Source organism: Sinohyriopsis cumingii, chromosome 6 (genome assembly GCF_028554795.1).
Source record: "Sinohyriopsis cumingii isolate HCF-2022 chromosome 6, ASM2855479v2, whole genome shotgun sequence".
Classification (NCBI taxonomy): domain Eukaryota; kingdom Metazoa; phylum Mollusca; class Bivalvia; order Unionida; family Unionidae; genus Sinohyriopsis; species Sinohyriopsis cumingii.
In genome coordinates, this window is record NC_142966.1 from 21357643 (window position 1) to 21384318 (window position 26676).

General features: G+C 34.5%; 1 protein-coding gene across 1 annotated transcript in view; it reads right to left on the reverse strand.

Annotated features, from left to right (window-relative positions):
• The window catches only part of LOC149796474 (uncharacterized), a 294892-nt gene that overhangs the window by 56301 nt on the left and 211915 nt on the right, over positions 1 to 26676 (reverse strand). Inside the window, exons 22-23 of the mRNA XM_089961179.1 lie at positions 7043 to 7231; positions 1522 to 1722 (exon numbers count right to left, since the gene is read on the reverse strand). Of these exons, the coding sequence (XP_089817305.1) occupies positions 1522 to 1722; positions 7043 to 7231 (390 nt within the window). The remainder of the gene's footprint in view (positions 1 to 1521; positions 1723 to 7042; positions 7232 to 26676) is intronic.

Here is a 26676-nt window from a genome sequence, read left to right on the forward strand (position 1 = left end):
AGAAATGCTTGCGGACATAGCTGTTAGGTAGATTAACACATTTTATGTTTAAATACACATTGCATTTATGATGATTACACTTAAGAGGAACTACAGATAGAATTAAAACACAAATTTCAGTTTTAAAAATTATTAATTGGCATTTAAATATAAATGTACAGTCTACACTAGGCATTAGTGACATTTTCACTGATCAAACTTTCCTTGAATATTTTTAATTACAGTGTACTAAGAATGTTGTTTGGAAAGAAAATGTAACCAATTATATGATTTCTTATTAAAAGTTGATAATTTCAAAATGTTGATTAAAATTTCCAGGTCCTATCTTCCGTTTTTGATCATAAAACAAGTGATATATCAATGTTTCAGTTATCAATTTTGATTGCGATTTTTGTGGGTTTTTTTTCTGGTTAAACAAAATGGGATCTACACCTAACCCCGTGTTATAAGTGAGTACACGAGTTATCAGGGCATAAGTTATTAAGGAAGTGGTGTACTGTAAAGAACATATCAAAATAAATTATTCTAGAAAGTATGACATCTGTCAAAACAAAAGTATCACCTATACATAGCATATTTGACACATTTAACTGAACATTGAGATTAGTTCTCTTTATTATTATTATTATTCGCTATCTTGTTAAAATACTAAATATTTATTGAACAATGCTTTCCATGATGATTTTTGCCATGAAATAAATGGAGGACAATAATAAAAGCACATGCTTGTGTTTGCACAGTTAATGTGTTGATAAACCAATAACATCCATCCTGGTCAGAGACATTTATTACTGATGTATTACCTGTAAAGCCACCATTTAGCTTGAGATATTATGTCCCCTCGTTCCCCCCAATGAAATGAACAGTCCTAGATGTAATAAATATTTATTTTTCTACAGAGACAAACATATCTCATCGTGAAACTGCATCAGATCCAATTAAGATAATGCTAGTGTTATGGTCATCAAGAACAACTCAGTTCTGACCAGGAATCACTCAAAGAATCTAGCCGTGAATTTGAACAATATTACCACCCAGTCTCTAGTGAGTGCAGTGATGAACACTAATGGCACTTGCATTACCTTCAAACCTCCTAATGAACTACTGAAAAATAGCAAAGACTACATCTAAAAAAGCCTATTTTTTTGCAATCAAATAGATTTTAAGGACAAAAACTTGCTGCATGTTTATTATTTTAATGTCAGTGTGGTTGTGATTATGACAGTGTTTGAACAATTGTATATGTGTGGTGATGACATTTGACAATTCTAAAACTACCAACAAGGTTTTTCTTTGTAAGTGTATTAAAGAAAACACTCAAGTTACTTTCTTTGAAACCAGATTTGAATTTCCAATAATTTTCTATAGGCTTTTTTTAATGACAAAATAGCTTATTCTCAATTGGATGTTGTTTTCTTTTGTTCATGTGCAATGATCCCTCTTGTGACCTCAAAGACATACCTTTTGAGTCTCTTAAAAAAAACCAACACTATCTGGGAATATGGCAGGTATGATACTTACCTGCTTCTTAAAACTTTCGCTGTCCTTAAATTTACATTTCAGGGCACTGATTTCCTTGTCTTTCTGTGACAATATCTTTTCATTATCTTTCTTGTACTTCTCCAAGGTTGACATCATCTCTGCAATCTGACAATCACAATTATGGATTGTCTCTTCCTTCTTCCTCACACTGTCATCTGCCAGCTTTTTCATAGATTTTGCCTGCAACAGTTTGCAATTGTCAACATGTATATGCATAGTGACATCATGGAGCAGGTATATTGACTACATGAAATCCTTAGACAAATGTGACAGGAGAGGTAGTAATGGAGATCTCATTTTTAAATTATGTCTGTATTAAGAGGAACAAAAAAGAACATTCACATCAATGCTATATCATTTGACTGAAAATGTTAATATAAGTACTATACATCACAAACACCTGGAGTAAGGACAGTATACTATAACTGAATAATAGACATTGTTTCCTCTTATTTGTACAATGCACAGTGTCAAAGTAAATCTAAAGCATCTAATGCAAAACATGCTAAAGTTAACATAATTACTCCACCACTACTTATATTGTTTTTTAAAAAACGGTCTGATATACCAATATGAATATTAAAAAAATGAGAAATGCCAATAAATTTTGGCAAATGTTTCTTTCATGCAGCTTTTTCATCAAAACAATACACTCCCCCAAAAAAAACCTGCAGATGTAAATAAAGTGTTTTTAATCTATTAACTCTTATATAACTACCAGTGCTGCTTTAGTGACCCATTGTTCTGCCTAGCTGCTGAGGTCAATACTGCAGCTCGTATGGGGGCTGACTACCTGAGTCTGATTCTGATGCAACCAAATGATAACATTGTAGCTAATAATATTTAATTGATTCAATGTAGTTTAATAATAATAATAATAATAATAATAATCATAATCATAATAATAATGCTTTATTTATGGAGGGTGACTCATCAGTCAAGGACTATTCTCCCTTGAGGCCCTCTTAAGGAGAGTATAACAATGCACATTATATGAAGATATCAATAATTACTGTTTATTTTAACATGTTTAGTATTAAAATACTAAATTCTATTATCTATTAGACGCAAATACAAGCTCATGATATCTCTTCTTAAATACCTTAATATTTTCAGCAGATTTTACATGTAGTGGAAGCTTGTTCCACAGAACTGTACCAGAGTATTGGAAGATCTTTTTAAATTGCTCTGTTCTTGGTTTTATTGCTAGAAGGATTTTTATCTCAACTGGTATTGTGTTGAAAAAGCCCTGAATAAGTCCTGAAGATACTCTGGTGCCATTCCATGTAGACATTTATATAAAAGAAGTGCCTTGTGAAAATCTATCCTATCATATATTGTGAACCATTTAAGTTCTGTAAATAATGCTTTTGAGGGATAATCAATAGATGCATCTAAAATTATGCGTGCTGCTCGTTTCTGAAGTTAATAAATTCTGTCAAGCTCAGATTTAGCACAGTTTCCCCATATATTTGAACAATAATCCATTGTTGGAAGAATATATGACTTGTAGTATAGATTTCGAGTTTCCATAGGTAAATATTTCTTGATTCTGCTGAGTAGGGCAAAGTCATTCCATAATAAATTATTATCTATGGTCACACCTTCAAGCTTAAATTCATGTTTGACATTTTCTAATGGATGATTATTTATTGCAAGAGATAGTTCTGGGTTCCCCGACTTGTGTAGCTTTTGTGATGTCCCCAAAATCATACATTTTGTTTTACCTTCATTAATTACCATCCTATTTTGTTGTGCCCAGTTTGGACTCCAACAAGGTCTGAGTTTAATCTCATTTGGTTAACTTCAGTATCAGACTTGATGTATACAAAGTTGCAATCATCTGCAAACAAATCTGTATTTGTGGATTCATTATTTAATGGTAGATCATTAATATAGATAAGGAAGAGGAGAGAGCCTAAAATTAAGCCTTCAGGAACCCCTGAATGAATAGTGCGAGTTTGAGAGCTAATATTGCCATATATACTTGTTGAGACCTTTGGTTTAGGTATGATCTAAACCAGTTTAAAGAAGGATTGTCGAATCTGTAACAGTTCAACTTTTGCAGCAGAATTTTATGATCAACAAGATCAAAGGCTTTCTTGAAGTCAAGGAAAACAATCCCAGTCATATGTCCATTATCCATTTCCTTCAGCCAAAGATCAATTAATTTGGTAAGTTCTGTTTAGCACAAGACGTTCTTTCTAAATCCTGATTACATTTTATAAAATTGAGAGCATGTTTCAAAAAATGTATAGACCTGAATGGCTACGTGCTTTTCAAATAATTTTGACAATACAAGTAGAATTGATATTGCTCTGTAATTTCCTGGATCTTCCTTTTCTCCTTTCTTAAAGATAGGTGTAACCTTTGCACATTTCAACATTTCTGGAAAATTACCACTCATTATACTAAATTTATGATATGTGTTAATGACTTTGTTATTACTGGTGCAGCAATTTTAAGAATTTGTAGACCAATAAAATCCAGTCCAGAGGATTTATTAATATTCACCTTAATTAGCATATCAAAAACATCAGCTTCACTAACATTAGCTATTGAAAAATAATTATCATCAGGAATTTTAGCTCTTATAAATTATAGAAGAGCATCAAGTTCAATTGGGATGTTAATCTGGTTCTGAATACTCTTACTGGAGATGCTTATAAAGAAATTGTTGAACATTTCCACAACATCTTGTACTGATGTTGCTATATGAGCACTATGCTTAAGTCTAGGGGGAAAACAACTGTTCTTGGGTGGGTTCAGCTCTTTTAGATACTTCTACAATGGCTTGGTACTCTTACTTTCATCAACACCCTGTTTATAGTAGTTCTCTTTTGCCTTATCTATCAGGTGTTTAGCTTTATTCCTCCCTTTCTATAGCTTTTCATGTCTTTTTTCTTGAGGAAATTATCTCTTAGGTGCCTAGCCTCATTGATCTTAGGGGTAATCCACTTGAATGTAATCTGGTGTTTAACCCTTTTTGTTTTAATTGGGGCACGCTTGTCTAAGGCTGCACTGAATATCTGATATCATTTGTCTAAGGCAGTGTTGACATCAGCTATATAGCAGACTGATTAAAAGGTTTTGCAAACTAAATCATTTAAGAACATTTCCTCATCAAACTGTTTAAAGTCCCTGTATTGTATTTCAATGTGTTGACCATTTTAGATGATTTCAGAACATGTCATGTTATACAGACTGGGTAGTGGTCACTCAGTGGATAAACTGGCACATTAATTTCACTTATGTTTTCAGGTTTAATAGTATAGACATGATCAATGATAGTAGCACTTCTATGTGTTACTCTAGTTGGGGTATTAATTAATTGAGTAAAGTTGTAAGTTTCAAAGTTACTTATCCATGGTAATGGTGGAGTTTTCATGTTAAAGTCACTTAATATGATAGTTTCTAAATCTTCCTTTAGTAATGCTTTTTGAATTTTCACCTCAAATCAATCAATCCAATCAGCTGTGGAACAAGGTGACCTGTAAACTGAACATAAGAGTATTGGCTTTGATTGGGCAATGGTTACTTCGATCCAGATACTTTCTACCCCTGCCCCAATAGTCTCTAGATCAACAGATCTGTTATAACTAATGGAACTGTCTATATTGAGAAGAATATCCCCACCTCCATGGATTCCCTATCTTTTCTTTCAAAGTTAAACTCCTGTATTTGGAGAGCCAAATCATCAGCATCATCAGAAAGAAAGGTTTCACATAGACCTAGAATACTGACTGATCTAGTTTGCTGTAATATTAACTTTATCTCATTCAGTTTAGGGAGGATGTGTTGAATATTTAGGTTGATTACTTGCAAACCTCTTTTGAGGAGGCCAAAGACATGACAATTTTGATCAGAGGATTGATTTTCAGACAAGGTAGTAAGCAATGTATTGTTTTTAGACTTGACAGATTTCTTTTCATATCACAGACCGCTCTGGTGGAATAGCGGTTAGAGCATCTGCCTCGGATAAGGGAGGTCATGGGTTCGAACCCCAGTCGAGTCATAACAAAGACTTACAAAAATGGTACTAACAGCTCCCTCGCTTGGTGCTCAGCATTAAGTAGTTAGTGTTAGGACTGGTCGGCCTGGTGTCAGGATAATGTGACTGAGTGGGATATCATACTACATGTCTGTGGCATGATGCCCCAGTGCTAGACATCACTATAAACTGTCACACTGCAGACATCGTAGCAATATGACTGAAAAATTGTTTAAGCTACGCTAAAAATCTAAATCACACACACACACTTTTCATTGCCTTGATTATTTACATAAACACATGATGAAGATAACATACAAGATCCATCTGTTGTACCATGACCACATGGAGTTGATACACAAGAATGTTCAATATGAGACTGATTTACATATCTACAAGACGACATTGATATATTAGACATTTGAGGAGCCTCAGAGGGAGAAGTATTTTGAACAGTATCACATAGTTGTTTCCATGTTAACAAGTTGCACTTTGTACACAAATCAGATAGTGCCTGAAACTGTTTATAGAATTATAATTATTACATTGAAAAGTATACACATATTCTAACGCATTTTGTTGCTGGATATGTGTTGCATAGGCCTGCACATCACTGCCTTCTAGCTATTGGTATGTGCATGTAATACACAGTGTATCCTTCTCTAGCCCCTTGTTAGGCCCATCTTTGGTTAATATGGTTTCTCTGCCCAGACATGATGTCATTGCAGCCAATATATGTTAATAAGCTAGTAACTAAATTTAGATACATTGTCATGTTTAACCAATCAGATGACTGAGCTGGAGCAAGTGTCAAACATTGTGTCAGTTAGGGCATCATTCATATAGCAACTTGGACACCTGTATAGATGCATTCCTTTCAGTGCAGATGCTGCATTTAATCTTTAACATTATTTGCAGTGACGATGGTTTAGTTGTCAAGTTTATGAATTACAATGCTCCAAGGGTACCCTTTATTGCCTTAAGTGTCACGCACATCCCGCATTACAAGACCAACATGTACAAGAACTTGTATTTCTCTGTGTCTGATAATACTTGGTCAGCTAGTGCAGTCTTACTAATTACAAGCTTGCAAACAAAGCTGGCCCTGCTAGCTGCATCAGAACAACTGAGATAGCATCATTCAAACCAAAATACATGTTTACCATATGCTTGCAGACTTGGAAAAATTCCTTTCACAAGCTTGTGCAAGCACCCTTACTAGTTTGTGCAACTTTAGCTAGCTTGCCATAAGCTTGCTGCAAGCATGTGATAAGCATGCAATTTGGTTTGACTGATACCATATCAGTTGTTATGATGCAGCTAGCTGGACCAGCCAAAAACAATTTCAGATGTTTTCTACTCATAACTTGATGTGAAATGAGTGGCAAAGGAAAAAAGAAATTCATTTGTAAAAAAAAATTTTCTAACAAAATAGTCAAGAGATAGATTTTGCTCCAAATTTAGAACCTATTTTCACACGTTCTAAGCATCATCTACAAAGCAGCTTACATTTTCTGTTGCAGAGTTTGCCTTTTCCATTTCACTTCTAACCTCTGCTTCCATTTCTCCTAGTCTTTCATCCAATTTATTTATCTTGGCAGACTTTTCATCTAAACTTTCTGTAAGCCTGTTAATTTCCTTTTCCAATTCTTCTGCAGTTTTGTCTTTACACTTGATCAATGACTTCAAACTTTTAATCTGAAATTAATATAGGCAGAAATGAATAAAAACAAAATAATTCACTGAAGCAGCAAATAGGAAAACAATTGCAGCTTATCATGACCAATGAATTTTAATGCAAACAGCCAATTATTGAGGCCATAAGAGGATCTGTTTGTTCCTCACTTCTCTTAATTAAACATGTACTATTTTCTAATTCTGATATCCTAAATGAGGTATTCTTTGTCTTAGTAAACAAATGGGCATCATGGGAAGGCAATGAAAATTTCAGTAGTAATGAACTGAAAAACCAAGCTTTAACTCATTAAGGCAGAGAGACACCATTTACATTGTCAGTGTCAAATAACACAGACATTCTATGCACATTTTGAAATACATTTGAAAAAAAATGCAATTTTGAGACTCAATTTTCTTTACCAAAAAATGAGAAGTTGCAGGACCCAAGTTTGTTTCCCCGATTTTGTCTCATTATATCTACTGTAGACCTTACCAATCTTCACACCAAGAGACAAATCTTTGTGAAAATAAACCTTAGTAATTTGGGGTTTTGGCATACATGGGCATAAAACAGGCAAAGGTCATGGAGATTCTGCAATTTTCATCCAACTGCTCATGCACTGACTTGAAAGCCAATCCAAAATTGCCTCTCATGTATTGAAGCAACTGTCAAAATTCCAACTGAATTGGATGTGCTTGAATTTCATTGGAAATGACATGAATACTTTCTCCTCTATACCCCAATCTTAAGTGAAAACAAGGAAGAGCTCCCAGCTCTGATGAGTTAACAATGTTTGCCATGCTTTAAACTAGCATCTAGGCCACCTTATTAAGCTGAATATATGAGTCATCCTCTTTCAGTTAAAAAGAACCAAACACTAACCACCCCCACCAAACAATACAAATACAGTTGCTTTATAACATCTTATTTGTTTGCATTATAAATTTGGAAAATAATCTTAACAGATAGCATGCCTGTGAACCTCCTGCATGGGAGGGTTTTTCTCGAGAGTTTAGGTTATGAGTATTTCCAATCAATCCTTGAGATATTTTCCATTTGCAAAATTAGTGCAAAATTTATTTTTTCCCATTTTTTTCATTTTCTGGTTCCAGTTATAGTATAATTATGGTATTATTGTCTGTGATCATGTGACTAAACTGGCTTAAGCAGGGCAAGGCAATGTAGCTGCTAATTTCACCCTATGATCCTGTCACTAAGGCTGGCTGGCTTTATTGATTGAAGTCTGTCCAGGTGGATTATACTATGTGTGAGTGGAAAGGTTTAAATATGATAAATGATTATGGTTGTGCTCTAAATCAGCATGGTGCTTGAAGTTGTCAACATGGATTCAAGACTATACTATCTCTTATGTCACATGTTTAGGCTCAAATAAACAGTAAAACAAGAAAGAGTGAAAAAAACAGCTTTGAAAAATTTCAATAATTTATTTCCTTGGAAAAATTCTGTTAAAATGAAAAAATATGAACTTACGGTTTTATAGAATCAAATCCAAAATAATCCAAGAATTATCCAAGAATAAAATGTTTGCAGTCCTAATAACAAAATGTTCTACTGATTTCAAATTTGAATCCTGACAAAAAATCCAAGATGGAAGACGATGACGTATGCTGCAATCTGTAGTGTTGAAGTCTACAGTTCATTGTAGAAATAAGAATCATCACTCTGGTTTCTGATAGCTGAATAAATTTTTATAAAAAGCTGTCCTTGTTCCACAATATTACATAAGCACATGTATTTTCCAGAAAAATAACAGAATTAATCCTTTTGAATCCAAGTAATTTGAAATAACTCCAAACAGCACAACATACAACTTCTAGTGTAAGAAAAGGCCCAGCTGCAACTGATATTAATTCTCCAAAACATGGGTTATATCATATTCTAAACGTAAACAAGGGGTCACATGATCATCTTCTGGAAGGTTTAAGAAGCTAAATACTTGTTAAAAATCAAGTCTACCCAGTATGACCCTGACGAAAACCAAAATAAAGATGGAACTTGCTTACAATGGTTGTGTCACGTTTGCCATCAATTCGAACCAGAATTTAACAGTCATTTGGGCTGGGAACGAATTAGTCATTGTGAAGCATCATGCTGAGAAGTTGTAGCAATAACTCCAAGAAGCCACTCGTGAATTGGCGGGAAAAGAAACCTTGGTACATTCAAGGACAGAAAGCTTCGTAAAGGTCAGTGAGTTAATTGCTCGATTGTTGCAGAATGTTATGGCATTGTAATTGTAATTATGTGCAGTATGTATATTTGCTTACTAGAATTGTTAGTACGTAGAATTACCTTTGTATTGTTTAATTTACATGCGTACTTGAGAAATGAGCTATGATTATGTAGATTGCTAGCTTGTAGTCAAAATTAATATTGTAATTCGCTATCTGGTTACTTCGTGGTAAACTAGTGTATTTATTTATGTGATGTTCTAGATTTTGCAATTGTTGAATTAAATTGTGACTTTGGAAATGGTTGCAGTGTGTAAATTTAAATAATGTGGATATTTGAATATTTGTGTACACTTGTGGGAGTGTTGTACAGAAATGTGTCTGATTGTTGTGATATTGTTCAGAATAATGAGATTAAGAATATACTGATGTGACGCAATTTAGTGATGTCTGTATGTGAAGTGGCAAATTTTATGTCGATCTAACAAGAATACATTAGCTGAGACCAGACAACCATTAATTAGATTTATGGAGACAAGCGCGTATCATATCGCCATACTACCGTGTACAGTAATGTCCTTTAGAGGGAGAATTCTGTTCCTAATTAAACATTTGTTTATACAGCAGCCAGGCGGACACTTTAGGACAAGGAAAACTTCATTTTCATGGTAAAGTTGTCACAATTGAGAGAATGCAGAAACTCTGTTACTCAAACTAACAGGGTCAAGTTGACCCTGACTTTGGCGCCTCTGGAAAAAGGCGGCAGAGATATTTGATTCTGATTGGTACGTTAAATGAGAGGGTGTGTTCCAACACAAAATTTCATAGGTTTTAATATCGCCCGCATCGAATTTTAATCAGTCTAAGCTTTTCCTACAAGAGGAAACCCAAAGGTTACGACTCTGAGAATTTGCAAGAAATTCTCGTTAAAAGGAACTGTTGTCCAAAAAGGGGACGATTGCCGAAAGGAACCGACGAACTAATTTACCGATTAGAGGGAGGAAACGTTGACAGCAGAGGTAGTGTGACAATTCCATGTAATTTGTTGATGCCATATATAATGCTTTGCTGAAGTTATTTATTTGTATCTGCATGAATCTTTTTTCTACATTCGTGTAATAATTTGCTTTATGAAGTATAACTGTGTTGAGTTTATGCATAGGAAGTTGTACATTAATCTTCTTTAGATAAGTTGACGAACTGTTTGAATTTGTCGTCTTGTTTGCATAAGAATTATGTTCTAAGAATTTAATGCATTACATTAGTCAATATGATTTCAAGAATCCGTGTGAATTCGCTGAATTTAGAAGATTTCACGTATGATTAAGAATAAGTGTGTATTGACGGAAATGATCTAGTAATTGATTGACGTGATGTATCCTATTTATTCGCTGTGTATGTGGTAATGTGTAAGGTCAAGGCGTAACGAATTAGCCATTTGACTAACTAGGGTCATTACAGGACATGTGGAGTCAATAGATAGCCTTAGCGTCTGTTTAGCACTGATAGTGAAATCTGATAACGAGGGAGAATAATGAAGAATTAACCGTTTCATAAATAACGGGAAATTTAGGTTGTCTCTATTTATATTTATTTAAAAGGGAGAAAATAGCTCCAGAGACGTACGAACGAATGAGTGATGTTATTCTGAGACCTATACAGAGAAGCATAGAGAAGAGTGCAGTGAGACATATAATCCTGTGACGCAACCCTGTGACGTATTAATCTCTGAAGAAGTATTTTGAGAGTGTCCTGAGATGGGTGGTAGAAAGTATCATCCTGAGATCCAAGAGTCTGAACAGCGACTGAGGAAGCAAAAACAGACTGAGGACGAGCAGGTTATGAAATCATACAAGACGTTGATTCGATTGTTCACTCGATCCTATGATGAACTAAATCTATCAGAAACAGATCGGCTATCTTATTTAGATCTATTTGCGTTTTCTTTGTATTTCGGTGAAAGTTAAATTTCTAAAAGCAGCGTACATTCCTGATGTAATGAATTTTCACAGTGTTTGTATGTAATTGATTAAATTGTTTGTTTACACGTACGGGGGCTGGTGTTGGTTTGTTCTATATACCTGCTCAGATCTCTATCTATTCCACCTATAAGTTTCACCACTTATATTTCCATTTACTCGAACCGGGCAATAACATCGAAGGCGGTCAACCCCTAGATAACGAAAACCAAATACGGAGGGACATTCACTCCCCCCGTGTAACACTGCATGATAAGTAGGATACCGCTCTTTATTGCAACGTTGTTTTCTATAAGAACGTGTGTGACTTTCGATGTGCACGAATGCGTGATCAAAGATGTAGATAGCCTCTATCTGATGATTGATTGTTGATTTAGTGTGAGCGAGATGGCTAATGAAACATGCTAACGTCCTTGTGTTTTCACAGGAAGTTTTTGGGGACAGAACTACCGGGTAGTCAAGTCCTGAGTCTCGGAGAGACAGGATAGAACAAGGCAGTAGGCAGAGAACAAGCCTAGTTGCTAGAGAGAGAGAGAAGGGGGAGGAGAAAAGGAGACAAAAGGGGAAGAGGATAGGAAGAATCGCAGTACGGAGAACGCCGGAAGGAGGAAAGGAATTAGCAGAGTAGAGCACAGATGAGTAGAAACCAAGTACAGGGGAAAGCCATCTCACACTATAATCACGTGGTGAAATAGGTTGTTACATGGTTGAGAGGAAGAAGATTGGTTGAGAAATTAATATCGTTTAAATTATATTAAATTGTTATTCTTTTGAACTTCACCTTTGTGTTCTTAATACTTTAATTGTCGGTATTGTTGACTGGGGGCTCGGAGCTGTATCTCTCTCTATCACTAATTTCACTTCCTACAAAAACGAGCCAGGGTGGGAATTCCATAGTAATTCAAATAAATATTGGGAGCACCCCACCCCAACTCATAACAGAACGTTCGTAGAATGCCACAGGTTGCTACAAATTTTAAAACAAGGTCAGGATTTAGATCAACACCTGGTGTTTATAAACAGTCATGGTCAAACAATTTTCTGAAAAAAGTATTATCACTAGTGAAAAAATTTACATTACAATATCATGTAATGAAAAATAATTTTTTCTTAAAACTGACAATTAAATTGAAATAAACATATATTAAATCAGATATAATTAAGTCAAATATACATAACATATCCATGATCAAAAGTAATTTGGACAGAACTGAAGATGTTAACTGATTATGGCTGGAGTTCAAGTGCATTAAATGGTTGGTTTGACTTCAGTGCATAAAATCTGTTGGGATGTTTAAGTGTTCCAATGTAAAAATACTCAAATCCATGTGACCAAAATATCATAAAAATCCAAAAATGGTTCAAATCTTGAATTTTAGTGGTTATAGTATTGTTCAAAAGGGAAATAAATGTTCACTCTGCTCCTCCTGTAAAGCTGATTTTAAAGTCTGCTATGGTGGCAAGAATTACACCATGCATCATGCAGAATCCTGGTCATAAAAGCATATTAACAACAGCGACAACTATGCCATTGAAGAATCTGCATCAAATGTGGACAACTTTTATAGCTGAACAAAATCTCTTGTGAGTGATGATTTGGAGAACACAATCAGCAATCACAATATTTTAGGCAAAATATGTTTGACACTACTATGAATGACTGCATCATAAAAACTGACATAAACACCACTGAACTTGATTGAATTATTCCAAACATGAATTAAAACCAGACTAAAGTTTATGACACTAACTGCCATTGTAATTCTTAATGACTAGGATGAATAGGATCTTTGTCTCAGTTTAAAGTACTGGTAAGTGATATAATTTTCTGGATTTTATTGTCGTTATTAAAGATTGGTGATAGTGATGATAATGATAACAACAAAGGTGTTTGCAAATTAGACTTTAAGTCACAAAGGAAGTGATGGTATAATGTATTGTGTTTGCATGTGCACCATGTGAAGAATCTTACTGACATTAAAATAATGTTAGACTTAGACCCAGACAGTACCAATCTTTAGCAGTTATGGCAGGCAGTCATCAATCTGAATCTATCCACAGGCTGGGAATGATTTAAACTTCTTGGTGGATCAGGAGAGTTGTACTGACATTACCAAATTCCAATACAGACACTAAAAACAACATTTCCATTTTGAGGAAACTTCTAACTTTAGAGGAAACTTGGATCAAGTAACAGTACATCATCTCCTAAGTGTTAAATGACCACTACTTCATAATATAAATCTTTTTTTTTTTAAAAAAAGAGTGTTGTCATTGTAAAAACTTAACTTTCTGCCCCACAAAGTACGTCGAACATTTGGTGAGGCTTAGTCAAACTTCCGCATTTAAAAAAATGGTGACATTGGTTTTGAGTTATGTAAATAGCACACATGAATAATGTTTACATATTGAACAACTGCAGCTGTTATCATAGTAGGCTGATAAATCAGCCTCACACTAAAGATGATATTGACTAGCGGTTTCGGAGCTGATATTGCCTATTTATTCAAACCTGCAAAAATCAGTAACCACTTTTGTCTGCACACATCACTGTATATTTTATAAACTTATCTGTGTTTCTTGCAGCTGTTGAACTGCTGTCAGCTGAAGCGTTCTTATGGCGATAAGTACATAATATTTCTGGATCAAATCCTATATTTAGCAATGGTAAATATTATGATTATCTAAGATGCACATCCCTGAAAAGAAATTTACAATGGAGCAAGATGCTTCCAACCTATATGGAAAATGGAGAACAAGGGGCATCTCAAAACCCATTTATACAAATGCTGGATTATTAATGCTCTAGAATGTAAATGGTACCATATTTCCATTCGATGCTTGCAGAAAATTTAAATCACAATGATATTTTACATTAATGATGGAGGAATGGATATGCATTCAATATAATGAATAGTGTTATTGTCAATGGAAATTAATGTGGAAAGTGAAGGTGTAAATATATACTTTCATCCTTATGACCATTAAATGAGTGCATTTATGACTGCAGTGCATATTATCCACATAACCAAAAATTGTTTCTGATGTCATTAATATTGCTTAATTCAAGGAACTGTTACTGTTAAACTACAATTCAGCTGCTTTACTCAACATTTCTTTACTGTGCATTGTATGGACTGCAGATGCATTTGGCAGAGTGTCATACTTTATGAAATTGTTTGAATTTATATTCCATATTCATTATTTTGTTTCATGATGGATCTTTCAAACAATTGTTTAACAGATTTATTCAAGCCAGATTAGCAGAAGACTACCAGTGATTCACCTTTATCAGAATCAAAAACCATTTTGTTTGTTTAGCCCCACTGTGAACATAGCTTACACTGATACAAATGTAACTGTTATGGTGAAGGATTCTATGTATACTTTTACCTTGATCAGAACTATACTTTAAGGACAGTGTTTCCAAAGAATGGGATTACCAGTAGTTTCTGTTTACAAAATACATTCATGTTTTTGAAAAGAGGAAAATGATGTTTGTATGGATATTTGCATGTAAAACATTTTTGCTGTCCAGTACCATAATACAGATTATAATTTACTCTTGTAAAATTATCATCTGACTATGAAATCAAATTTTCTTGTTTGCCATCATGTGTATGCTTTAACAGTCATGACAACTTAATGGAAAATTTACATGTTATAAGAAGTTGGAAGAAAACTGGAACATTAATAGGGTAGATGGAAAATAATGTTTTAGCTAGAGCTTCACAAGTTTATAGTTGTTGTTATAAATGTATACTTAGCATTGAAATAATCTTGCCGATTTAGTAATGTTTGTGGTTTTTAGTTATATCGTTATATTAAGATATAAATGTATGTTAATTTGTTTTGTTTCTCATTTCATGAAAATTTGTTTCATAAAAGGTGTAATTTGGCAACCAATCAGAGATTTTTCTCAAAGTTTTGATAGTGTTTGAAAACTTTCCATTATTATTTTTGAGAATCATAATGTTTAAGTTAAAAAATATAAAAATGATGTGTATCCTCATGCAGCTTTTAGAAAGATGGTAATTATGTCCTCCTGTCTGCCTGCCTATCGGTCTTTGTGTAATGTAGTGTATGTATCTGTTATCACATTACAGACACATATTTGAAACTTTGGAATATGATTGGGGGTAGTCTTGAGCTGTAGTGTACAATGTGGTTTCAAAAGGATGGCTAATATGTCTACATAAATCTAAATATTTGACATATTTTAGATGGAAATCTAGAAGTTGGTTTTTTGTCATGTACAATGACATGGCTATGACATAAGCACTGGGCTTCTGGTTTTGCCCAGGGATGATCCTGTGGGTATGCTTCACCTAGATCACAACTTGGAAATCGTCAAGATTGCCAGTCAACAACCATATATGGGTATGGAGGACATAGATAGAAGTTGGCATACTCCCATATCCAATACAGACCTTGAGTCATGGCCCTTAGATTGTGCTAGCTCATAACATGGAAACTGTTAAGATTTCCATCCTAGAACTATATATAAATTTAATAGACACACACACACACACACACACACACTATCCCTGCCTATGGTCACAATTATGAAACTTAGAAATAAGGAAACAAAGAAACAAATATTTGCAAAAGAGAAAGTTTATTCAAAATATGACAACACTGAAAACATGGGATCAACCCCAAAGAATTTTGACATCTAAGTAGACTTATAATTAAACAACAAAATAAATATACTACCACCACTCGAATATATAACAGATAATTGAACCACTCAAATATGCAGTTCTAGGAAAATGGCAATGAAGATGGGGCCAAAAGTTTAAGAACCAAACACATTTTTCCAGAAACTTCAAAACATCCTATAAGGTCTGCTAAATGTAATTCACCCTGTGATGACAGAAAGCAAACTGCTGATATGTTACTGAGTGTTGATGTCCATGGAATTACCTCTGGTACAATCCCATTAAATGCATTCATCAATGAAAGTGACCATGTTATAACTGCTACTGACATAACTGTTGAATGTGCTAATGTTTTAAGAGTCATTGAAAAATCTTCTGAAGAAACAGTTGATTGTCATGATTTAGGACAATGTATAAAACAACCTTTAGAGGAATATCGTTGTTCATATATTGATAGTGAAAATATTAATTTAGATATTCCAATCATTCATTTCAAAACCATCAAAACTCAGAATTCTCTGAAAATCATTGACTTGAGCAAAAAGGTCTCAAAGTTTGATACTTTTGCTTTCAAACCTTCTTACATGAACTTTTTCATGATGATGAACTTAAAAATTCCTAACTACAGTTTTCAAACAAAAGACTGACTTGTCCAAAAGAATGGTACACTTCTCGTTTGCATTAATGATGTCATTTCTTTCAAACAGTATTATGATCTTAAGGAAATTGGAATGGAGACAATCTGGCTAGAAATGAGACATAATGTCCAAAAACCATTTATATTGGGCTATGTATATAGAACAACAAACACTGACAATGCATAGCATAATACATTTCAAAACAAACTTGAAACTCTGTATATAAAAAAAACAGTGAAGTCTGTTTAGTACTGGTGACTTCAATTACAGTTTGCTTTATAATACCAATCAAAGCTGGATTAAACCCAAGAATTCCCTGAATTATCAACAGCTATTGATCATATTTATACTAACAATGCTGATAATACTATAGAAGTTGCAGATACCCAATATTCCATGAGTGATCATTATCCTATATGCTGTACAAGAAAATTAAGTAAAAAAAGTAACACTTTTATTATCACAAATATATCAAGTACTGAATAATGAAAAGATTCAATTCACAAATATTCCTTAAAGAATTTGAAGATATCATACCCCTTGGTCAGTAATTTGATGTTTTGATGACCCAGTGTGTAACTAGTTTTCTAACACCCTGAGCACTCATGCTCCATTCAATTTCAAGACCGTCAGGCAACAAAATCAACCAAACTGGATTACATGTGATATAATAAATGCTATTAAGACAAGGGATTGATTTCATAAATTAAAAGATACTGATAATTACAGATTATGGAGAAACAGAGTCAAGTCAATGATTGAAAAGGCAAAGAAAACGTATTATTCCACTGAAATATCAGATAGTATTACAAAAAAGAATCCTAGAAAACTCTTGAAAACTTTAAATGACTAGAGAGGCAACTCTGTCAATAACCTGCCATTTACATATATTAGTGATGCAAATGGTGATATTAAGCAAGAACCTCTTGAAATTGCAAATGTACTCAATAATTACTTTGTGAATATAAATGAAAAGCTTGTGGATTTCACAACTCCTAGAAGATTCTCCAGTGATGAATGAATATATTTCTTCAAAACTAAGCAAAGAAGAGTGCTACAAAATCCATAAAATAAGCCTTGAATTCATTTTAAATGAATTAGACCAATTTGATGTAACAACAGCAACAAGTCTAGATAATATTAGTGCTAAATTCCTAAAACTCTCATCTCAAGTGATTGCACCTTCACTTATTTTTATATCTTCAATCCAAGTATTTCCATGGGTATTTTTCCAAACAGGCTAGAACTGGCAAACATAACTCCAATTCATAAGAAGGGAGATCTTTCTGATACGAATAACTATAGATCTATATCAATTTTAACATCACTTTCAAAGATATTAGAAAGACATGATTGTTATCAAGTTAGAACTAACTGGAGTCATCTAATTTACCACATTCATGACAATGAGGCTTCTGTAAAGGACATTCATGGCAGACTACACTAACTAGAATGGTGGATGATTGCTGAACTGCAATACATCAAGGTAACCTTGAAGGCACAGTGTTTCTTGACCTTTCAATGGTTTTTAAGAACTTTTAAATCATAAAATCCAAAACCTCAGCATTTATCAAGTTAACCATGAAACTTGGTTTCAAACCCATCTTCAAGGCCGACATTCCACAACAATCAGTTCTTGGACTATTACTCTTTCTGCTGTACATCAATGATTTACCATATCACACTGAGCTAGCCACCACCAACATGTTCGCAGATGATACATTATATAATACTGGATCAACAGGCCATGAGATTAGCACTAAATTAAATAAAGATTTGGTAAAAATAAATAACTGGTGTGAACAGAATAGTATCAAGATAAATGCAGCCAGTTCAAAAACCATGATCATAGGTAGTCAAGCAAAAGCTGAGAAAAATTGTTTCAAAGTGCAAGTAATGATAAAAGGAATGGATATACAACAGTCTGAAAATGAAAACTACTTGGCATTATGATAGACCATATCTTGTGCTGGAAAAAACAAGTTGATAAAAGTTATTAAAAAAGTTAATTCACTGCCTTATCTCTTGAACAGAAAAATCTTATCTCCCTCAAGAACAGACAAAGATATTCTACAATGAAACACATTTTAACATGCCACACCTACAATATTGTTGTTCTGTCTGGGTTAAGAGTGGTACAGAAAATCAGAACAGATTACTGAAATTTCAAAAAAGACCAGCTAGAGTTATTCTTTATGTTGATTTAGATACACTATCAATAAATATTTTTAAACCCTAAAGCGGCTTCCATTTCAGCAGAGAACTCAGTTTCAAAAGGGTTTATTAGTCTATAAACTCTTACATGGTATGGTTCCTGATTATCTTAAAAGTAACTTTAAATTTGTTAAAAATGAACATATGTATGAATTAAGATCCATCTCAATCAAGTTATATTTACATAAACCAAAGTCAGAGTTTTATAAGAGTTTTGCTTTTTCTGGAGCCAAACTATGGAATTCCATACCACCTTATATAAAGTCAGATGACTCATGCCAAGCTTTCAAAAAGCTTCTTAGTCAACATCTACAGAACCAATTATTTGTATGACTTTGTTTAATTCATTACAACTACTTTTGACAACAATGTAATCATGTACTCACCTATGATGTTTTGCACAAGTTTGCTACTACTATCTGTATAAATCCTATATGCACTCGTCCTTAAAATACTACATTCCATTTTCTATTAGAAACACATATATGCTCATGACATGTCTTCTTAAATACTCTAATATATTCAGTAGATTTTACATGTAGTGGAAACTTGTTCCACAGAACTGTACCAGAGTATTGAAAACTCTTTTTAAATTGCTCTGTTCTTGGTTTTGGTGCTAGAAGGCTTCCATGTGATATTGATCTCAACTGGTATGATATTGTGTTTCAAAATCCTGCATAGGTCCTGAAGATACTCTGGTGCAGTTCCATGTAGACGTTTATATAAAAGAACTGCCTTGTGAAAATCTATCCTGTCATATATTGTGACTCATTTGAGTTCTGTAAACAATGCTTTTGAGGGATGATCAATAGATGCATCTAAAATTATGTGTGCTGCTCATTTCTAAAGTTTATAAATCTAGTCATCTCAGATTTAGCACAGTTTCCCCGTATATTTGAACAATAATCCATTGTTGGAAGAATATATGACTTGTAGTATAGATTGCATGTTTTGATAGGTAAATATTAGTAAATAATGAAAGTACAAGGAAAGATGATTAAAAGTTGAAACATATTTGATAAAAACAATGCTTGAGCTAAATAAAATGTTTAACAACACAATTTCACAGTAGTAAGAAACCAGAGCAAGAACAACTAAAGAAGATTCATGATGAGCTTGACAAACTAGCAGAAACAAGGAAACACAAGTTTCTCAAAAATCGTAAGCCCAATGATACATTTGCTAAACATCTAGTATTTTGTGTACTCGGTATGGACTATTATGACAAAAATATGCTGCTAGAAATAGTAGATAATAGTATTGATACTAACCTGCTAACAACAGCATATTTAATTCTGATAGACTCTCTCAATGGCGATAAAGAAAAGTATGATGTCTATCACATTAATGCTGCATTAAACACAGTATCAGGAACTGAGTCTAGAACTGAGTTATTATATGATGTCAACCCGTACAGAAATTTCTCATGGATTCCGTATGGAATACTTCAGGAATCCGTATGGAAGAAATATGGACTGAAAAACTTATGGAATCAGACAATTTATTCCATATCAATTCCATAAGTACTTCATAGCAAATGAAAATTCCATATGGAATAAAGATGCAACATCATGGAAAATACTCTCTGAAGAATTAATAACCTAAACTATCTGATTCAAATAGAAATATTGGTGGGAGTTAGAGTACATGTATATGTTAGTGTAGCTGATGTGGAAGGATGAATATAAATTTGAAGAAACACATGTATGTCAGTTTTCTTTCCACAGATGTTTAAAAACAGACAAAGACATGACCAAAAAAGTAGAGAAAATGTAAACATGATCAGAAAATTAATATCTGGTAGTACAAGCATAGATGAATCTTTGGACTTAGAAAGTTTGGTGCAAGGTGGATTTGGGGCTTGATCTGATGTTTATTCTGAAAAGTAATTTTTTTGGCTTCCTATTAAAATATACTCTACAAAAATCATACCCTAGTGAAAATGTGACTGAAATTTCAGCAAAATTACTGAAAATTTCTTGACATTCACTCGAATGTCCTTTTTCACTAAAATTATGGTATTTTAGGAGATTTTACCAAAATGTCTGAAAAATATCAGTGAAATTTTGTTATTGAAATTTCAATGTCTGCCAACATTTTTGAAAATATCAGTGGGAATTTATGAGTAAAATTTCATTGAGAGTTTGTCAAAAATTCTAAAAATATAGTGATATTTTGTGATTGTAATATCACTGACATTTCAGTAAAAAATATCAATAAGATACGATAAAATTTATTTTTTGTTTCTGTAACGTAATGCATATGTACATGTATTAGTCCAGTTCACAGTAAGGTTGTACAAGTTATTTCCCTTATTACTGTTGTAAGCGCTTTTAAAAAAAGAACATGGAATGTGCAATGAGTGCTAGAGTGGAGTGATTAAAAGTGTTGAGCACAGCCCAGTCTTCTGTAGTGAATAAGTCATAGAAAGACGTTACATGGTGTCAGAAGCATGGCAACTTTGCCTACATCATCGATACCTTTTCTGCCGAAACTGGAGCTTCGGGGAAATTTGTATGTGGACTGGAAAAAATTCAAAAGAGTCTGGGTGAACTATGAAGTAGCTACGGGGCTGGCAGAAAAAGCGCCAAAACTGAGAATAGTTACTCTCCTTACATGTTTGGGGCCAGATGCCATAGAACTGTTCAATACCTTCACATTTGAGAATGATGGAGACAAAGATAAACCTGACATAGTGCTTGACAAATTTGAAAAGTACAGTATAGGAGAAACAAATGAAACCTATGAACGGTACAATTTCAATTGTCGACAACAGGAAGCAGGCGAGAACATTGATGCCTATGTCACTGCGCTAAGGTCACTAGTGCAAACGTGTAACTATAGTGATTTAGAGGACAGTCTGTTGCGAGACAGAATGGTAATTGGAATAAGAGACAACAGCACCAGGAGAAAACTGTTGCAAGACAAGAAATTAACCATAAGAACATGCATAGTTATTTGTCGAGCAAACGAAAAAACACAAAAACAGATGAAAGCTATGAATCAGGAAGAAGTGTCGGCACTAGCTCAAAAGAAGAGTAAAAAGTCAAAAAAGCAAAGTCAGCTGCAAAGAGTGTGACTACTGCAGAAAAAAACATGAAGCAAAGAAAGAGGCTTGCCCGGCTGTGGGGAAAATATGTGCAAAGTGTGGATTAAAGAACCATTTTGCAGCAAAAGGCAAGCATAAAACTCCAAAATGGAAAGCACACAAAAAGAAATACAAGCAGAAAGAAGGGGTAAAAGTTATGGATGATGATTTAAGTCTTGATAGTGAAAGTGATGAATTTGTGTTGACAGTAGAAGAAGTGAATGGGATAGAAACATACCCTAAGAGATTGTTTGCCAAAATGACTTTAGGTGAGAGTCAGATAAATTTCCAGTTAGACTGTGGCTCAACAGTTAACATAATCTCTGAAACAGATTATAAGACAATATACCATGATGTCAAACTGAAGCACCTGGAAATGAACAATGTGACACTTGTTATGTATAACAACAGTGAGAAAAGAGCCTTGGGTAGAAGAAAATAACACATTACAAATCCAAAAAATAAGAAAGTTTACATCTTAGAGTTTGTAATTGTACAAGGGAAGGCAAGACCCCTATTTGGAGTCCGAGCAGTACAGAAAATGGAATTTATTACAGTAAATAAACAACATATCATGGTTGTAGAGACAACACAGAACCTCATACAGGAATATGAAGACATATTCAATGGAGAAGGTCTCTTGGAAGGAGAAATCCACCTTGAACTGACAGAACAAGCCAAACCAGTAAAACTGCCAGTGAGGAAAATTCCATTAGCTGTTAAGCCGAGGTTGAGGGCAGAAATTCAACGACTGGTGAAACTTGGAATATTGACTAAGGAGAAAGAACCAACAGATTGGATTTCTAGCATGGTGGTGCTTATGAAGAACAAGAAGAAAATACGGCTGTGCAAAGACCCACAACTTTTAAATAAAATCTTGAAAAGAAACCATTACCCAATTCCAACAATAGAAGATGTTCTGCCAGACCTGAGCAGGGCTAGAAAGTTTACTGTTGTGGATGCAAAAAATGGGTTTGGGCATGTTAAGTTAGATGAGGAATCTAGCAAACTCACCACATTTGGAATGCCATGGGGATGATACAGATGGAGGAGAATGCCATTTGGTATAGCACCAGTGCCAGAAGAATTTCAGAGGAGAATTGAAAGAAGCTTTGGAAGGGATTCAAGGTGTGAAAGCAATTCATGATGATATTCTAGTGTGGGGAAGTGGTGAAGATGATGCTAAGGCCACAGAGGATCATGACAGAAAGCTTCGTGAACTTTTTGAGAGATGTCGCAAAGAGGATGTTAAATTGAACAAAGATAAGATGAAATTGAGGCAGAAGGAAGTCACATTCATGGGACATGTGATCTCTGCAGAAGGGTTGAAAGTTGACAGTGCAAAGGTAAAGGCAATCAAAGAAATGCCTACACTGACCGATAAACAGGCGGTCCAGCGACTGTTAGGTATCGTGGACTATGTGCAGAAGTTTGCTCCAAGGCTATCAGAAGTGACAGAGCCATTATGAAAGTTGATCAAGAAGGTCGTAGAGTTTTATTGGGATCAAATTCATGACAAATGCTTTCATGAAATTAGAGAGATATTGACATCAGCACCAGTGCTAAGGTACTTTGACCATGAGAAGGACACCATTCTTCAATGTGATGCATCAGAAACAGGGCTAGGGGCTTGTTTGCTGCAAGAGGGGCACCCAGTTGCGTATGCCTCACGTGCACTCACAGTGACTGAGGTAAATTATGCAAAAATTGAGAAAGAGCTACTAGCAATAGTTTTTGGAATGGAAAGGTTTGAGAACTATGTCTACGGGAGACGAGTAGTCATAGAAAGTGACCACAAACCACTTGAAATAATCTGCAAGAAAACTTTAGTTAGTGCACCAAAGCGGCTGCAAAGAATGCTGTTAAAACTGCAGAAATTTGACTTCATGGTAGTCTACAAGCAAGGTACACAGATGTACATGGCTGATACATTGAGTCGTGCATATTTTCCCTGTACCAAGAAAGTATGGGATAGTGACAGAGTGTTTGAGGTTGATACCCGCTCATTCACAGAGAAAGCAATAGAAAGTGTGAGCATGGCTGAGTATCTACCAGTTTCTATGGAACGCATCACTGAGATTCAGAGAGAAACTGAAACAGATTTTCAGTTAAGACAGTTGAAAAAAGTCATTCAGAGGGGATGGCCAGAAGAAAAAAAGGTAATTCCACAAGAACTACAGTATTACTTTCCGTTCCAAGAGGAACTGATATTACAGAATGGCCTGATTTTCAAAAGTGACTGAAGTGATCTCGGCCACACTGAAAGGTTCGATAATGGAAATGCTGCACTCCAGTCATATAGGAATACAAGGCTGTCTGCGAAAAGCCAGAGAGGCTATATATTGGCCAAACATGAATCACGAAATAGAAAACTATGTTGCGAAGTGTGAAACATGCAATGCATATTCTTCTCAGCAGCAGAAACAAACACTCATAAGTCACGATGTGCCTACAAGGCCATGGGAAAAGATAGGTGTAGACCTACGTGAATTTGACAACAAAGCATATCTGGTCACAGTAGACTATTATTCAAATTTTGTTGAAGTTGATAGACTTTATAATAAGACTGTCAAAGAAGTCATCATAAAAGTGAAAGCACACATGGCCAGGTATGGAATACCAGATGAACTTGTATCAGACAATGGACCACCATTCTCAGGAAAAGATTTTTCAGAATTTGCACGTACTTACGAGTTCAAACACAAAACTAGCTCACCAGGATACCCTCAATCAAATGGAAGAGTGGAGAATGAGGTGAAAACAGTGAAGAGATTAATGATTGTTGGTAAACAAAAGAAAACAAAAAAAATTCTACAATAGGAGTGCAAAGGAGTTGCAACCATTACACACTGGAGATGTTGTTAGGGTCAAACCCAGTGACAAATATGGTACATGGCGCAAGGCATACGTAGATGGGAAAGTTGACATTCACTCTTACAAGATTTGGACAGAAGATGGTAGTGTGTATCGCAGGAACAGAAAGCATCTGTGAGCTACAAATGAAAATTTCATAGACCCTGATATTCAGGATCTACAGCCAACACCTGCAGAATTGCAAACACCAGAAAGACTCATGCCATCTGAAACATGCAAAACAGAAACAGAAATTCATGTACCACAAAAAATTGAAAACACTAATAGTGGTGCAAAGATTACGTCTCGGACAAAGTCTAGACCAAAGATGAGTGGACAACAACCGTTGAATAATAATGGCAGATCTCCAGACAACTATCAGGCATCTAGAGGGAGAAGTGTTAAGAAACCTGTGTATTTGAAAGACTATATCACTTAAATATGAATGTATGTTAAATACTAGGACAGTGATGCAGAGTTGAAAATAAGAGTGGATAGAAAATTGAGTTAAGACAGACAGAACTTTAAATAATTCATTTTAGTGAATCGTTTGCTAGTGATACCTAGGAACGCTGACCGTTCCGATATTAAAGAATAATTTTGTTTGTCTCATTTTTGATTCTGCATGCATAAAGCTGAGAATTCTAGTCAGATTTTATTGGTAGTAAATTTAGAACTCCTGAAAGAAAGTGCTCACAGTATTACAAAGGAATTGTATATTAACATTATGTGCCAGCAAGCAAGTTAATGGAGAAAATCTATTTTAAGAAAGGAGATGTAACGTAATGCATATGTACATGTATTAGTCCAGTTCACAGTAAGGTTGTACGAGTTATTTCCCTTATTACTGTTGTAAGCACTTTTCAAAAAAGAATATGGAATGTGCAAAATGTGCTAGAGTGGAGTGATTAAATGTGTTGAGCACAGCCCAGTCTTCTGTATTGAATTTGTCATAGAAAGACGTTACAGTTTCTTGTACAATTTGAATGATTTTCAGCAGCATTTATATTCCCTGTTTCTGATAGCTGTAACTGTATTGTTTATTTTGGGCACAATAACTTCTTTCCACATCTTTCCGTGTTATATTTCTTCATCAAATTTTGTTATTGTTGTTGTACTTTCATTTAACTTAAACTGGATTTAAGTGCCCTCAACCAAGTTTTCTTGTTTTCTGTTTTAAATCAGAATTTCACTTTTCTCCTGACCTGAATCTGATTTTCCTCGATATGGACCCTTTCTTTTAAATATTGTTCCCAAACTTTTTTTAAATAATGCTCTATCCGGTCCCATTCCGCAACAAGCTTGCTAATAAGTATTTGTTCCGTTTATTATTTAGAGGATGATCGCTGTAAAGAGCTTTCTGATTGGTCAACATCTTGTACTTGCCCAATGAATCGTTGCATAACGGAAACTGATGAGAATGCCAAACATGGCGATTCGAGCAGGATACGAGTTTGAATAACCAGCCGAAAAATGTGCGGCAATGAGAATGGCTTAAATGCAAAGATGATGGGAACGTAATTGGTCAGTCTGTATGAAAACTGAACGCCAGGACTAGCATTTTGCTTTTTGTGCAATACAGAGCTTCACAGTAGCGGCTAACATGCTAAATAGGACAAGGAATTGAACCAGGATGATTTTGAAGTTATGTAACTCAAAACTGATTAACTTCCAGAATGAATTTAAGGAGGACAACATATAGATCACTGGTGGGAATTGTTGCAAACTACCCATGTCTATCAAAGATCATTGTATCTTTGCGGAATTTTCTTGGCCCACACCTAGAATCATCTTTCAATATCGTGAGGCATTATTGTGTATATTATCAAAATATTCTAGGTGT